Source organism: Drosophila yakuba, chromosome 2L, assembly GCF_016746365.2.
Source record: "Drosophila yakuba strain Tai18E2 chromosome 2L, Prin_Dyak_Tai18E2_2.1, whole genome shotgun sequence".
Taxonomy (NCBI): Eukaryota; Metazoa; Arthropoda; class Insecta; order Diptera; family Drosophilidae; genus Drosophila; species Drosophila yakuba.
The window spans coordinates 13,497,092-13,509,298 of NC_052527.2; the positions used below are offsets into that span (position 1 = coordinate 13,497,092).

Sequence of the window (12,207 nt, forward strand, 5' to 3'; positions counted from 1 at the left end):
CATATACATATCATCAATGCGGTTGGCCAAATACGCTGGAGAAGCTAAGCAGATTAAATAGTCGCTCATAGGAGGCAATTAATTTTACATTCTAAGTAGTTGCCATTCAAATACACTAGGCTATAGGCAGTATACTGCACAATATTAAGTATACGTAACTATAGAAAGTACACCTAAGTATAATTCCATTCTGCGACTTTAAGCTGTTTGGCTGTTATTTAATGAATTACGAGTATATATTCAAACCTTTCACTCACTCGTGTGAGAAAACGAGTGATTATAAACAGCATGGAAATCTACAGTCGAGTCCATCGATAGTAGACATATTTTAAAATAAATATCATATTCAAAGCATACACTAAAAAAGGGTAATAAGACACAAGGAAAAAAGGCATTGGTGGCAATAAAATCACAATCAATTATTGTCAAGTCTCAAAGCCCCTTGTTGCAAAGGCAAGGAATAAATATAAAGCTACACATGTTGCATTTAAAATACCCAACATTTTGTATTGTTGTTTAGTATATCAATAAGCAATATTTTATCTCATTCTTAAAAATGGATATCGCATTGCCCACAACGGACTGAGGTACTTTACCACTTTACTTGGTAATTTGTTAAAGGGGAAGATAGTCTGCATAGACATGAGTTGTGGCAACACGTAACATAATGCCTATTACATAGCGCGTTTTGTACGTAATCAATTTTTTCAGTGAAATCGTTAGGAAAATGTTGTTAACAGCAAGCAGGCGGTTACTTATCATCCGGCCACTAATTAAAACAAGCCGCAGGCGAAAAGGCAAGTGCTCGCCTGATAGTGAAATCCAACTTTGGGGAGTTGGCCAACCTCTAATGAATAATGACGGCCCAAAGCGGCGTAAAAAAAAAGAAAAAACCCGGTCCGAATGTCGGACAGCACTTTGCGCGTAGCGTGCGTGAGCGAATCAAACATGTCCTTGAAGGACGAATACGTGGCGAGGACTGGCTTAATGGAGGGAAACCGGGCAAACCCTAAATATCCACTGGCATCGAGAATTATACAATCGATTTGATGCCAGTCGGCAGTTGCAAGTTGCTAGTTCCCAGTTATCCAGATGAAACTTTTTCCAGGTCTAGTCGGCAAAGTTTTCGCCAGAGCAGCAGGTCCTTTGAATGGATGGATGGATGGATGGATGGATATTGACCCAGCCAACGTCCTTTCGCTTTGCATACTTTGCGCCGCAGTGCCAACGCAATTTGTTCCAATGTCGTGTGTCACGTTTGCTTTCATTCTGGCATGGCTTTTGGCTCCTTGGCTTTTGTTTGGCATTTTGCTGTTTGCGCTTGTGCCATTTAAGCCCCAACTGCAGTTGCCGGCCCCCCCCCAAACCCCCATTTCAGTTTTCTGCGTCCACCTTCCCTGCATTTTATACGTTCATTGGCTTTGATGTTGTAGCTGGAAGGACTAATGAACCCTTTGGCGAACGGCGATGCCGGCAAAGGCCCATAAAACTCAAGCGAACACCGCTCTCATTGCGATAGATAACACGAACACAGCGCCGAGTATGCCATACATGAACTTTATAGTTCCTTTGTTCCACGCCGCACATAAGACATTTTTGCCACTGAATCTGGAGCAAAGGGTACGTTCGAAAAGAGTCATAATTCTGGGATGGCAATGTTTATGCTGATATGGTTCATATTTTGGTGGGGCCTTGAAACATTTGCTATACTACTACTATATTTTTAATTTGGGTTTGTAGATTATCATGCCAGGAGCTACAAAAATGGGGTAATATAGCTGCATTAAAAGCTTTTCACATTTAGTCACTTTGTAGAGGCAAAAATTGAGGTTTCGTGTCAGCCGGAATCGTTGCACGGCATTTTAATTGGCGCTTGAACCAGCTGGAATTTGGTGTTAGACTGGACACAAAACAGGAAACACGCAAACCCCATGAATAACTAAATTTGTTTCAGAACTGGACAAATGTAAGCTAATACAATGTTTACGATCAGATTTCAATAATGTCTCCAAGGCTTAGTTTGTGTTAACATTGAACATAATAGTTTTCATTTCAAGGGTTAGAGTACATTTACGGATAGAACATCTACATTGTATGAAACTGATATTAGATCTCCCCGTCCATTTATGTATTGTATTTCTACATCAATGGGCTTAGAATACAATATTGCAGGTACAAACAATAATCATTACAGAATTTGTATTAAATGATGCAGACTATTTACATTTGCCACAGCATTTATAATTCAATTAGCTTGATGATTCACCCGGAGCAGCAAAAGGACGAGCTGCGTCTCAAAGGCCAGCGGAACTTATAATTACCACAAACGGTGGCCGTTTCTCGGTTACAGGTGGGCGGTGCGGCCACCCACCCCTCTCGTCACCGTTATTGGCAATGGCTTGGGGCACGTTTCGTGTCAATAACTTACAATTAGCTTGAAGTGGTTGAGTAGTTGAGTGGGTGAGCCCGCAGAAGGCGGTGGTTGTCGGGCCAAGGGCGGGGGCGTGGCCATTCAGTCACTCGGGCCATAACTAATAGATAATAATGACACGACCACGTCAAAAGTTGATGGTATAGGGGTTCATTGGACCTCCGATCCCAACTGCCGGGTTAGGGGACAAAGTTCACTGCGCTATACATGCGATTCTCGTGTTTATATTAATCAAAAAGTCCCAAGAATAGTAATAATAGTAAAACTTAATAAATTAAAGAATGAAATATCTAACTAACCGCCAGGAGTAAGGAAAAATGCATATTTGTGTAACAATGCTCACCGTATTTGGAATTGAGAATTAAAGCTGGATTAAACCTAAACAAATTTAAGAATTCAACCAAACATATTCTATTAGTTGCAAACTTTAAAATGGCTTCGGCCTGTGGTGGCGATAAAAATAAATTTTTGTTTGCAACAGTTGGACAACCGGTGGTGGTAAGTCGTCCAGCTAAGAGCCATTATAAGTTCAAAATTCTACTTAAATTTGATTGCACCTACTTAGCTCAAAGCACACTTAAAAGTCTATCGACATCAGATTGCGGATTCAGCACCCAAGAGATATATGGCCACTCGACAGATCGAAGACGCCCTCGAATATATCTTTTGGCAATAGTATATTGTATCTGAATCGCTGTAGAAATAGAAGGCTGAAAAAGGCAATGGCTTATACTTATAAATGCCGTCAACGCCTTGAGGCGCCAAACATATTGAAATTGTCTTTTTGTAAGACGGTTCAATGCACAGACTTAAAAATTTTGCCGTCTGGTCAAAGTTGAATGGTCAGAATGTCGGAAAAAAGTCAACTCTCCTGGTGTGTTTTGCCAAGCGGTTTGTAGGTAATTTAATTGCCAAATGCAAATTTCAAATTCCCTGCGCAGGTTTTCACCGACATTAAATACACAAAAATAATGACTAGAATAAAATTATGTAGCGCATTTGGTCAACAGATGAACTTTGAAAGGAAAAACATAAATAAACTGCTAACTTTAAGGGAAAACAGAAATGAAATGTTGTCGACTATAGGGTAGACAATAGTCTTATAAACTTAATCGCTTCGAAATTGCTTAACCAAGCTTAAGTAAACAAATATTTGCAGTTGGCTCGAGCTCAATTTGCCGATGCTCAAAGGATACTTGTAGATATTAGTGAGAACCTCTTCACTGACTGCATCTGTAAATGGCGACATCGTAAACAACTATTTACTCAAGGTCCTCTTACAGACCTCGTACATAATTATCTGCATTGGTTTGGTAAACAGGTCCTGAGAAAGGAAAGGGTTTGCATCACCGCCTTATCCTGACAAAGGGAAATAAATCAACACAACCACAAATCTGTGGGATAGCATCTATTCCTATTAGACTTGACCCAAAGTTTGAGGCTGCGCATCAAGAAAAAATACATAAAACAAATAGCAAGCCAGACAACTAAGGCAGGTCCTTAAACAGCTGGAACTGAAAGTGTTTGTTAAAATAGTTAATTCCCAAGGGTCCACAAAGCTGCTTTTCTTTTATGTTTGAACTACTGCTACTCTACTGCTAAATCTTAAGACTGTTTAATATCTTTACCATTAGTTTGTTTGTTACAGACAATTGTGCTAGAATGAAAATATGTGCCACTAAAATTGTTATATAAAAGAGTAGGCTCAGCATTTGTAATTAAGAAAGAATTGAGTTGAAGTACATTTTACATTCATTTCTCTTCCAGACATAAGCAGAGAAAACCAAAAATGCCAGCTCAAAAGGTAAGAACCTCTGCGTAAATTATCCAAACAAATTTAATGTATACCTTTTTTTTCAAAATACAGCCCCCCGAGTTCAAGTTTCCCATGCATGACATACACTTCAAGCAAACGTTTCGCAATCTAAGAGTGGCCTGTACTTTGGCTTTAATAGCTCCGCTGCTTTTGTACACTTTACACAACAATCCGCGCAGAAGGAAGTACAGGAACTTTTACTCCAAATACGATCCGCTGGATGCGTTCGATCGCATGATGAGTGGAGGCTACCTAGCGTCCTGTCCGCCGGGTAGTGGACCCAAAAAGGATGACAAGAAGGACAAGAAAAAGAAATAGAACACCATACAAGCACTCATTTTAAACTTAATAATACTAACATAATGGCCCTTTAATTCATTTCTTGATATCAACTCATTAAATTAACCAAGTGAGCTCTTGACGACACACTTCCTAAATGGAAACCTAAATTAACATGGAACTAGTTTACACATTATATCATGTACACAATAAATTGGAGCATTGCAAACTATTATTTTCGATGGTACCTTTCATTTGCAAGTTGAAGCAATAAAGTTTGTGGTAGAAGTACTTGCGATCAGCAGCGATTTAATCGCATTTAAGCGGTGGCAACCAATATATGTTGGATGATGTCGGAAACCCGCCGAGATGTTGCCTAAAATGCTGAATAAAGGATGTGAAACCAAGCGAGATGGGCGGTTGGAGATGTGGGCCAAGCCCAAGGCAGCTGTCGAGCGACAAACTTGGAGGCAGTATCGAAAATGAAACTTTTCGGTGGCATCAGAACAACAAATGCGGGCTCATATAATGCGGGAAATGCATAAAATTTCAATAAACTTGCTGCCTGCATGCTAAGAAAAAGAGGTTCGCGGTTGCATTTCGCCATATTTTCGGGAGATGGGTGCAGCCCTCTTATGGTGAATGTGCAGTGTCAGTAAAATGGGGAACTTTATTGCAGGCCGCGTTGACATCCCTCCCGGCATTGTCACGCTGCCTGGATAAAAGAGGAGGAGCCTCAGAGGAGGGGGAGCTGAATCGGGAGGAATGGCAATAGGTTTCAGCAAGTGCACTCATTGGTGCCCACCATGCAGCTAAGGGGCCAAGGGGCTAAGGGCCATTTGTGCAGCGAACCGCGTTCTTCAGCATGGGAAGCATGTCGCTAATTATCCTCTTCAAAACCTAAGCCCGAAATGTTCACCATCCAACTTGTCTTAGAAAATGGTGAACTTTTGGCATTTGCAGCTAAGCCTCTCAGACGCTTCCTGGGCCATATTTAAGCCAACACCAACCGTGCCCAAATGCTGCACTGCCTCCCGACTGCTCCTGCACCTCGCCGACCTGACTCCAACTCGCCAAGCAACTCGCTCGCATCCTGGTAGCCTCAAAGAGAAGCAGACGTGCTCGGCTGAAGAACACCTCAGATAGCAAAACCGCAAATACCACAAACTGCGCCATCTCGACGGAGCAACAATGGAAATCAGTCAGATGTCTCAAGTCTCAAAGTCGCTAGTGCAATGCCCTACACTACCACTTGTTTTAGCTTAAGCATATCCTAAAGAAAAAACTAATAAGTAATAAGTGCTTTATTTTAACTGGCTTTGATTTTATATAGATACATCCTGATATATTTTAATTAAGAACAAATATCTCATAGCTACAAAATTGACCGTAGTTAGTTTCATAAATAAGAGTATAATTACTATGTATAAGCTTACAAGGTCCTAAGTCTTGCTGAAAAGTGTGCATGCCCACTCACGTACAGGGTATAAACAAGTTGAGTACTTAACAAAATTTGTCTGCGCTTCTTTTTCGAGAGTGGAGCGGCTATTTTGCATGTTGCTGCCACCTGCCCACATAAACAGAAATGTTCCTGAGCACGTCCTGCTGTCCGGGACTTTTATTCAAGGCAAGGAAACATTTTTATAGCTGTTTTGGGTCATAGAAAAACGGGCAGTTTACTGTTTCCTTAGTCTTGTTTTTCATCCTTCAAGTGTTTGAGGTAGTAGAGGTGTTTTTCGGATACACTTTTCGTGACCCTTTTGATTGCCAATCGATGGCCCGTGTTAAGGAGATATCAAAAGCACTTGGCAGGCAAACAAATGTGTATTTCATATTTGTACATTTTTGGAGCACTAAATCATGTTGAATGTCGCAACTTCTCGTTGCGCCTGTATGTTTTTCCTTCCCAGTAATGTGAGAGTCCCGAAATAGACATTTCCTGGCTGGGGGTAAATGCATAATTGCTACTTAGCAGCTCCTCGACTTGCACAGCTCATTAAACCCCCCTTGTTGTGGCAGTGCCTCAAAGTTGGACAAATTGCATGGGACCAGCAGAATGATGGCCCAATTGTGCGCCTCGTAAGACCGAACGCCAGGCAGCCTGGCTTCGATAAATCAAACTGGCAAAAAGGATTTCCGCCCTGACTTTGACTTGATGTGCATTTAATGGGCGGTTTGCGTCACGAAGCTTTCCAATTGGCCCAGTGCTGGCAGACGGACTGGCCTGCTCGCTTGGAAAATTGCAGTTTGGCAGCTTGGCTAGCTCGCAAGTTTGGCAATCCGCTTACACGTCACGAAAGTCGGCCCAAACGCCCAAGCGCCCAAAAGTAGACAACATTCTGCATTATTCTTCATATTTATGAGTCAAACTGCAGAATGTCGCTTTATTAGGGGCAACTGGCCGGGCAGCTCTGCCTTCCCAAACAAGGCACCCAAATGAACATGCGAAATGCCGATGAGTGAAGCCCCATTTCGAGCAATTGAACTTTTTGATTGAGTTGGGGGCTTAAGCGATTTGCCATCACAAGGGTTTGCACAATGGGTGTTAAATAGATTCAGACCGAATTGATGGATTTTACACTGCAAACGGATAGGTTAAAAAATCAGGGAAATATAATTATGGAATAGTAAAGAGATTAAAGACATTTATAATAGTCTGTATTATGCCAGATCTGTTCATGATATAAAACTGCTGCGAGTGCTACAGTTTTTCCTTCTTAAAGATATAACAAATTGATGATATACCTAAATGACTAACTAAATAAAGTTCTTGTTTTAATTCAGCATTAATTCCTTGACTTTATATAACCATGGAACTCAACTTCTTGAACCCGGGAGTGGTGTTAAATTTGGAGTGCAAAGGGTAAAACATGCATAATGTCGGAGTGAAAGCTGCAAATCCGTTGTGGATTCCGTGTAACCTCCTCCTTATCCCTTAGGTTTTTTTTAATTATGGTTACGCTGACATAGGCACGTCACTGGCAACAACAAGAACCAGGACACGAGGATACAAGGACATCAGGACACCAGGACACGAGGACAGCAGGACAACGGGCGCATCTGGCACATAATTTCATTCATTTTGTTTTCATTATTGCACCACTGCTGCTGTCGAGAATTGGGAAGTGATTGCCGTCCTGACAGCTTAATTTAAAAACAGAACTATTGGCGAAACGCTTTACAATCTGGGCAACTTTAATTCGGTTAGCCCGAAAAATGGATGTACACTTTATTATTCCTTCACTTTGTGCTTGCAAACTGACGTTTTTGCGCCCGACGGGCTTTAATAACACTGAGCTACCGCATTTGTTTACATTTATTTGGTGTTCCCACGATCAAGGATTCCAAGTGGGAATGTTATTTAATGTTTTTTTTTAAACAACTAGTTCAGGCAACACACATTTCCTTTTTTTTTTACTGAAAACATGCCTAACTTATTCGGCTTTAAATGTTTTTTTCATTAAATGATTATATTTGAGTACAGAATAAAAATGTTAACAACTTTGATAATAAACAAACGTTGCTAAAATAATTTATAGGTATAAATGAAAAGTTTAGTTCGCACATGGGGCTACTTTCTACCCGCTTCGTTCAAATATTTTGTTGGCTACTGTTACACCTCACGTCGAGATGAAAAACTCTAGCGATGCATAGTTGACGAGACAGGTATCGAGAGAGGTTAAAACAATTGCGATACACAGCATTTTCCTTCCACCCACCTGTGAATAGCGAAGTGTTCGTCTAGCAGTGCCTATGCGATTTAAAATGTTGAAAAACAGGAAAAACAGAAGGGAAGAAAAGAAAATGTAAGCGAGGAATCGAAAAGGATGCGAAGGGCAAATAAAAGGATTTATGTGTGCGATGGTAAGCTGCGGCTGAAATAAAATAATTTGTCTTGTGCTCTTTATTACTGCATATGTAAGTCATCCTCCCTTGGTTCCTTCCACAGAAATAGAAGACCCTCGGGGAGTGCGGCACACAGAAATACACTTTGAAGATGTTTTTATTAACCACTCTGCCCTCGGTTTTATCCCTTTTTATTCATGCAGAGAAACAAGTATGTTTGGTCGGATCTGCTTTAAGTTAAATCAATAAACATACTTTATTCTTCGCGGTTATGGCTGGTTTTATAGAAATTTCTATGCCGGTCATGAGCTTTGATGTTTGAGCCCTTGCCAATAATAAAAAAGAACTTGGGGAAGTGGCAAAAATTAAGCATGCGCCGTGTGGAACCGCGGAAATTTCAGATGCAATCGGGGCTTAAAGCCGAAGGAGTGTTCGCCACCAACAGTTTCCATTTGGATTTATCACTTTAAGAATGGGGCGAACGGGTCGATGGAGCACGATGCTAAGCACTTCTCCACTTTGTAGCAATCTCTCGGAAAACATGGCGTATGCGTAACGCGTAACACATAACTCAAATCGCCGGGCATATTCATCTCCATATGCAAAGTAGATTTATGTCGCATTTCTGTTCCGGCGTTGGCATTTTTCGGCCCTCTTCAGCCATTTGAAATTCCCACAACTTGTCGGCGTATTTCGCTTGTTTGCTGATTAAGGCTCGAGCTGTTTTCGCTCTTTTCCCGCATGAGCGTAAATGTTCCCCTTTCACAAAGCTTAAAGTCAACATTTGCCCCTAACTTCTATTTCTATTTTTGTTTCTTTAAGCAGGTATCTAATTCAGGCATGCATTATTTAATTACTTAAATTCTGTTTTGGGCGTTGCGCACACAGTTCACGTGCCTGAATTTTTGACTAGAACTTTTCGAGAATAATGGAATTCTAAATGGAACCGTAAGAATTGCGAAGTTTAGACACGTTCTTAACAAAATATTGGCCAACAACCAACGAATACAAGTGCTACTTCTAAACTTTGGATTTACACTTTATGCTTCATTTAAATCTAGTCTCAGTGTTTATAACAAATAGATAAAAGTAATTATTGATAAAATGATGGGATCAAAACTTATGAAACTAATAAGCTGCAAGTCTTTAAAGGTCAATCCAGCTTAAGGCCAAAAATGTATACAATTGAAAGAAAAAATGTGTCAAAAGTTCTTTATTGAATTTCGTGAGGAAAATGCCAAGCGAAATGCCGGCAATGAGGCGATCCAAATAAGCTGCAGCCCACAGGCCATATGGCTCATGAAATCCCGGCAATGCAGGCCAGCGGGAAACCGATGCAAGGCGGTTTTCCACTTTTCCATGGCACCGTTGACACAAAAGTGAAGCCGGTCCAGGTCGCTTCCCATTCCGGGGTTTGTTTTGGGCCAGAGCCAGCCAGTCAGCCACTTCGGATGAGCCTCGGTTTTATTGCTCACTTTAACAGCATTTGGGCCATGCATTTTCCGAATTTTCCAGCAGTTGAGCCATGAATTTCATGTTAGCATAGCTTTCCTTTTGTGGTTTATATGATTAGAATTATGCTAATGTTTTGCCTTTAGTTTGATTGGAATATATTCCAATAAAAGACTAGTCAATTTTTGTGGCTCTTGTCCACTTGCAAATATAAAACGTGGTGCTGGCAAAGAATTTTTATATTTTGCACTAGTTATCACTTCTCAGGCAAAAGTTTTTTCCTGGCTTCCTAAGGGAATTAATCAGTTACATTCAACTCAAGGCAACAATAAATTTAAAAGTTCAGCGACAAAAACTTTTGTTGCGGCATAAGTTGAAACTTATTTACTTTGTGGACTTTAAACTTTTTTGTCAAAAACATCAAAAATTTAAAGCTTATACCCTTTCTAGCAATTCAATTTCATTCAATGTTGCTTTTTCTATGAGCGAAATGGTTGTCCAATAATTAATAAAATAACATTTTCACAATCACATGAACATTCTGCCATGCCATTGCTACTGTTCAGAGATAAAGATAGAATTCGTAGATATATGTATATGAATACTGGCGCATGGTATTCGAAAAGTACACAAAAGGCCATAAAATAAAAGCTTCCTGAATTTTGGTTTTTCATGTGCATCATTTGGCCCATTCTATACGCCGCAAATTGTTGCATTTTTTAAATATTCTGACTGAGCGCATTTATTTGTGGTTCGTAAAAAGCTTCAATTCCCAGTGGACCTCAATCCAGCAGACCCATAAAAATGATTGCACTGCAGAGCCTAGAAATACATTCTACGCAAAAATAGCAATCAAAAAATCATCGGCACTGGTCACTCGTTCTGGGCCATGATGTGTCCTCTATACCTTTGAAATGGAACTTTTTGGGAGCAGATTAGGTCTTTTCGGTATCGATACCAATTTGTAGATTTAGATTGCAAATAAAAGTGCGAAAAATGCTGAAATTGGACACAGCCAACATCAATATTGGCCAGCTTTAAAGAGATTACGGACTAAGGCAGGATGACAGCTCCATATTACACCTACGTGATATTTATATATTGTTAGCAAACTAAATAAACATTTCTAATTCATAGCAGGCAAATACCCATTCAAATCTTACAGGCTTTGGATCGAAATATATTCAAACATATATTTTGTATCAAAGTAAAATTTCATATAAGATTTCATATCACTCCCAATTCGACATTCTACCGGACGTAAAAACGGGTTATGTTCAATCTTCGGGTAACATTTTACAGAATGTAAAATATCTTTGACACGCTCCTCTCCTCACAATTTTAAAAACTGAAATGCACAAATATGTTATGTATTGTAATTAGTAATGCAAAGTACTATAGGAGTGGATTTAATTTACCTGGTTTTTTATTATCAGCTCTTTGGCAATTTATATTTTTCATTTGGCAGGCATTCACGGCTTCCGTATGACACTGTCCATCGAAACCACAAACAGGCCGAAAGTTTCGTGAGCAGAACGTCTGACAACTTTCGGCAAAACCAAACCAGAAGCAGATTAATGCCAGTTTCAAGATGTGCATTGCTTAAACTATATAGAACTATATGGAGCAATGGCAGCAGACGAAAACCTTTTAATATACTTGGAAGTCTGCTACGGATGATCGGTTCTGCTAAGGTTACTTAAATGCGGAACAAATGGGTTTCACAAACTAGATTGGGATTGATATTAAAGAAATCTCGCTTGTTCGAAGTGGGTACACTCTTACATGAATGACTACCATGCGACATCCCTGCAGTACCCAAATTGCTAGTAAGTGGAACCTATTGTACATTTAAAGTCTGCCAATCTACAAACCGCGTCAAGTTGAATTCCATTGAAAATACTGAGGAGGCATAACATTCTTTACAGTATCCATAACCCCAGTGATTTATTGCTTTCAGCATCGTGTGCGTCCCTATATGGACATCCATCATACGTTTCATAACAGAAAACTGATTTTATTGGCCGTATGTTTTTTAATGTGTTGAAGGGAAAAGTTCAGCTCAACCGACTTGTTTGCTTGTGGCTACGAAAAATACATTGCGGAAGTCCATATAACAGGATATTTATAAATGAAAATCCCCTAACTTTCACCAGTGACCACAAGCATGAGTTTATGGGCTTCTCCGAAGCCGGAAGTCACTGAGCACCGCAAACTCACCGTCAACTACAAAATTGAAAAATCAAGGAATATGCACATCCTGACGGCAAGAGTAAAGTGAGTAAAGTGGTTCCCAAATATCCCATACACATTTAACGCTAAGGATATATACGTGCAAACTGCACAGGACTCAAATTTACAAGCAGCTTAGCTTGAGCAAAAC

At 40.1% G+C, this 12,207-nt stretch overlaps 2 protein-coding genes across 2 annotated transcripts; one reads left to right on the forward strand and one right to left on the reverse strand.

The window, feature by feature from the left end:
- The first annotated feature begins 4,130 nt into the window (after window positions 1–4,130).
- On the forward strand, window positions 4,131–4,761 carry LOC6528108. Its single transcript, XM_002089139.3, has 2 exons — window positions 4,131–4,235; window positions 4,299–4,761. The coding sequence occupies exons 1-2, from the start codon at window positions 4,221–4,223 to the stop codon at window positions 4,563–4,565; spliced, it is 282 nt and encodes a 93-aa protein (XP_002089175.1). The 5' UTR covers window positions 4,131–4,220; the 3' UTR covers window positions 4,566–4,761.
- A 6,222-nt stretch (window positions 4,762–10,983) lies between these two features.
- LOC26536396 (enhancer of split M1 protein) lies at window positions 10,984–11,469 on the reverse strand. The gene is made up of 2 exons (XM_039370443.2): window positions 11,243–11,469; window positions 10,984–11,172 (listed from the first exon to the last, which is right to left on the reverse strand). Exons 1-2 carry the CDS (start codon window positions 11,421–11,423, stop codon window positions 11,102–11,104), a joined length of 252 nt encoding a protein of 83 aa, XP_039226377.1. The 5' UTR covers window positions 11,424–11,469; the 3' UTR covers window positions 10,984–11,101.
- Between the last annotated feature and the right edge of the window lie 738 nt (window positions 11,470–12,207).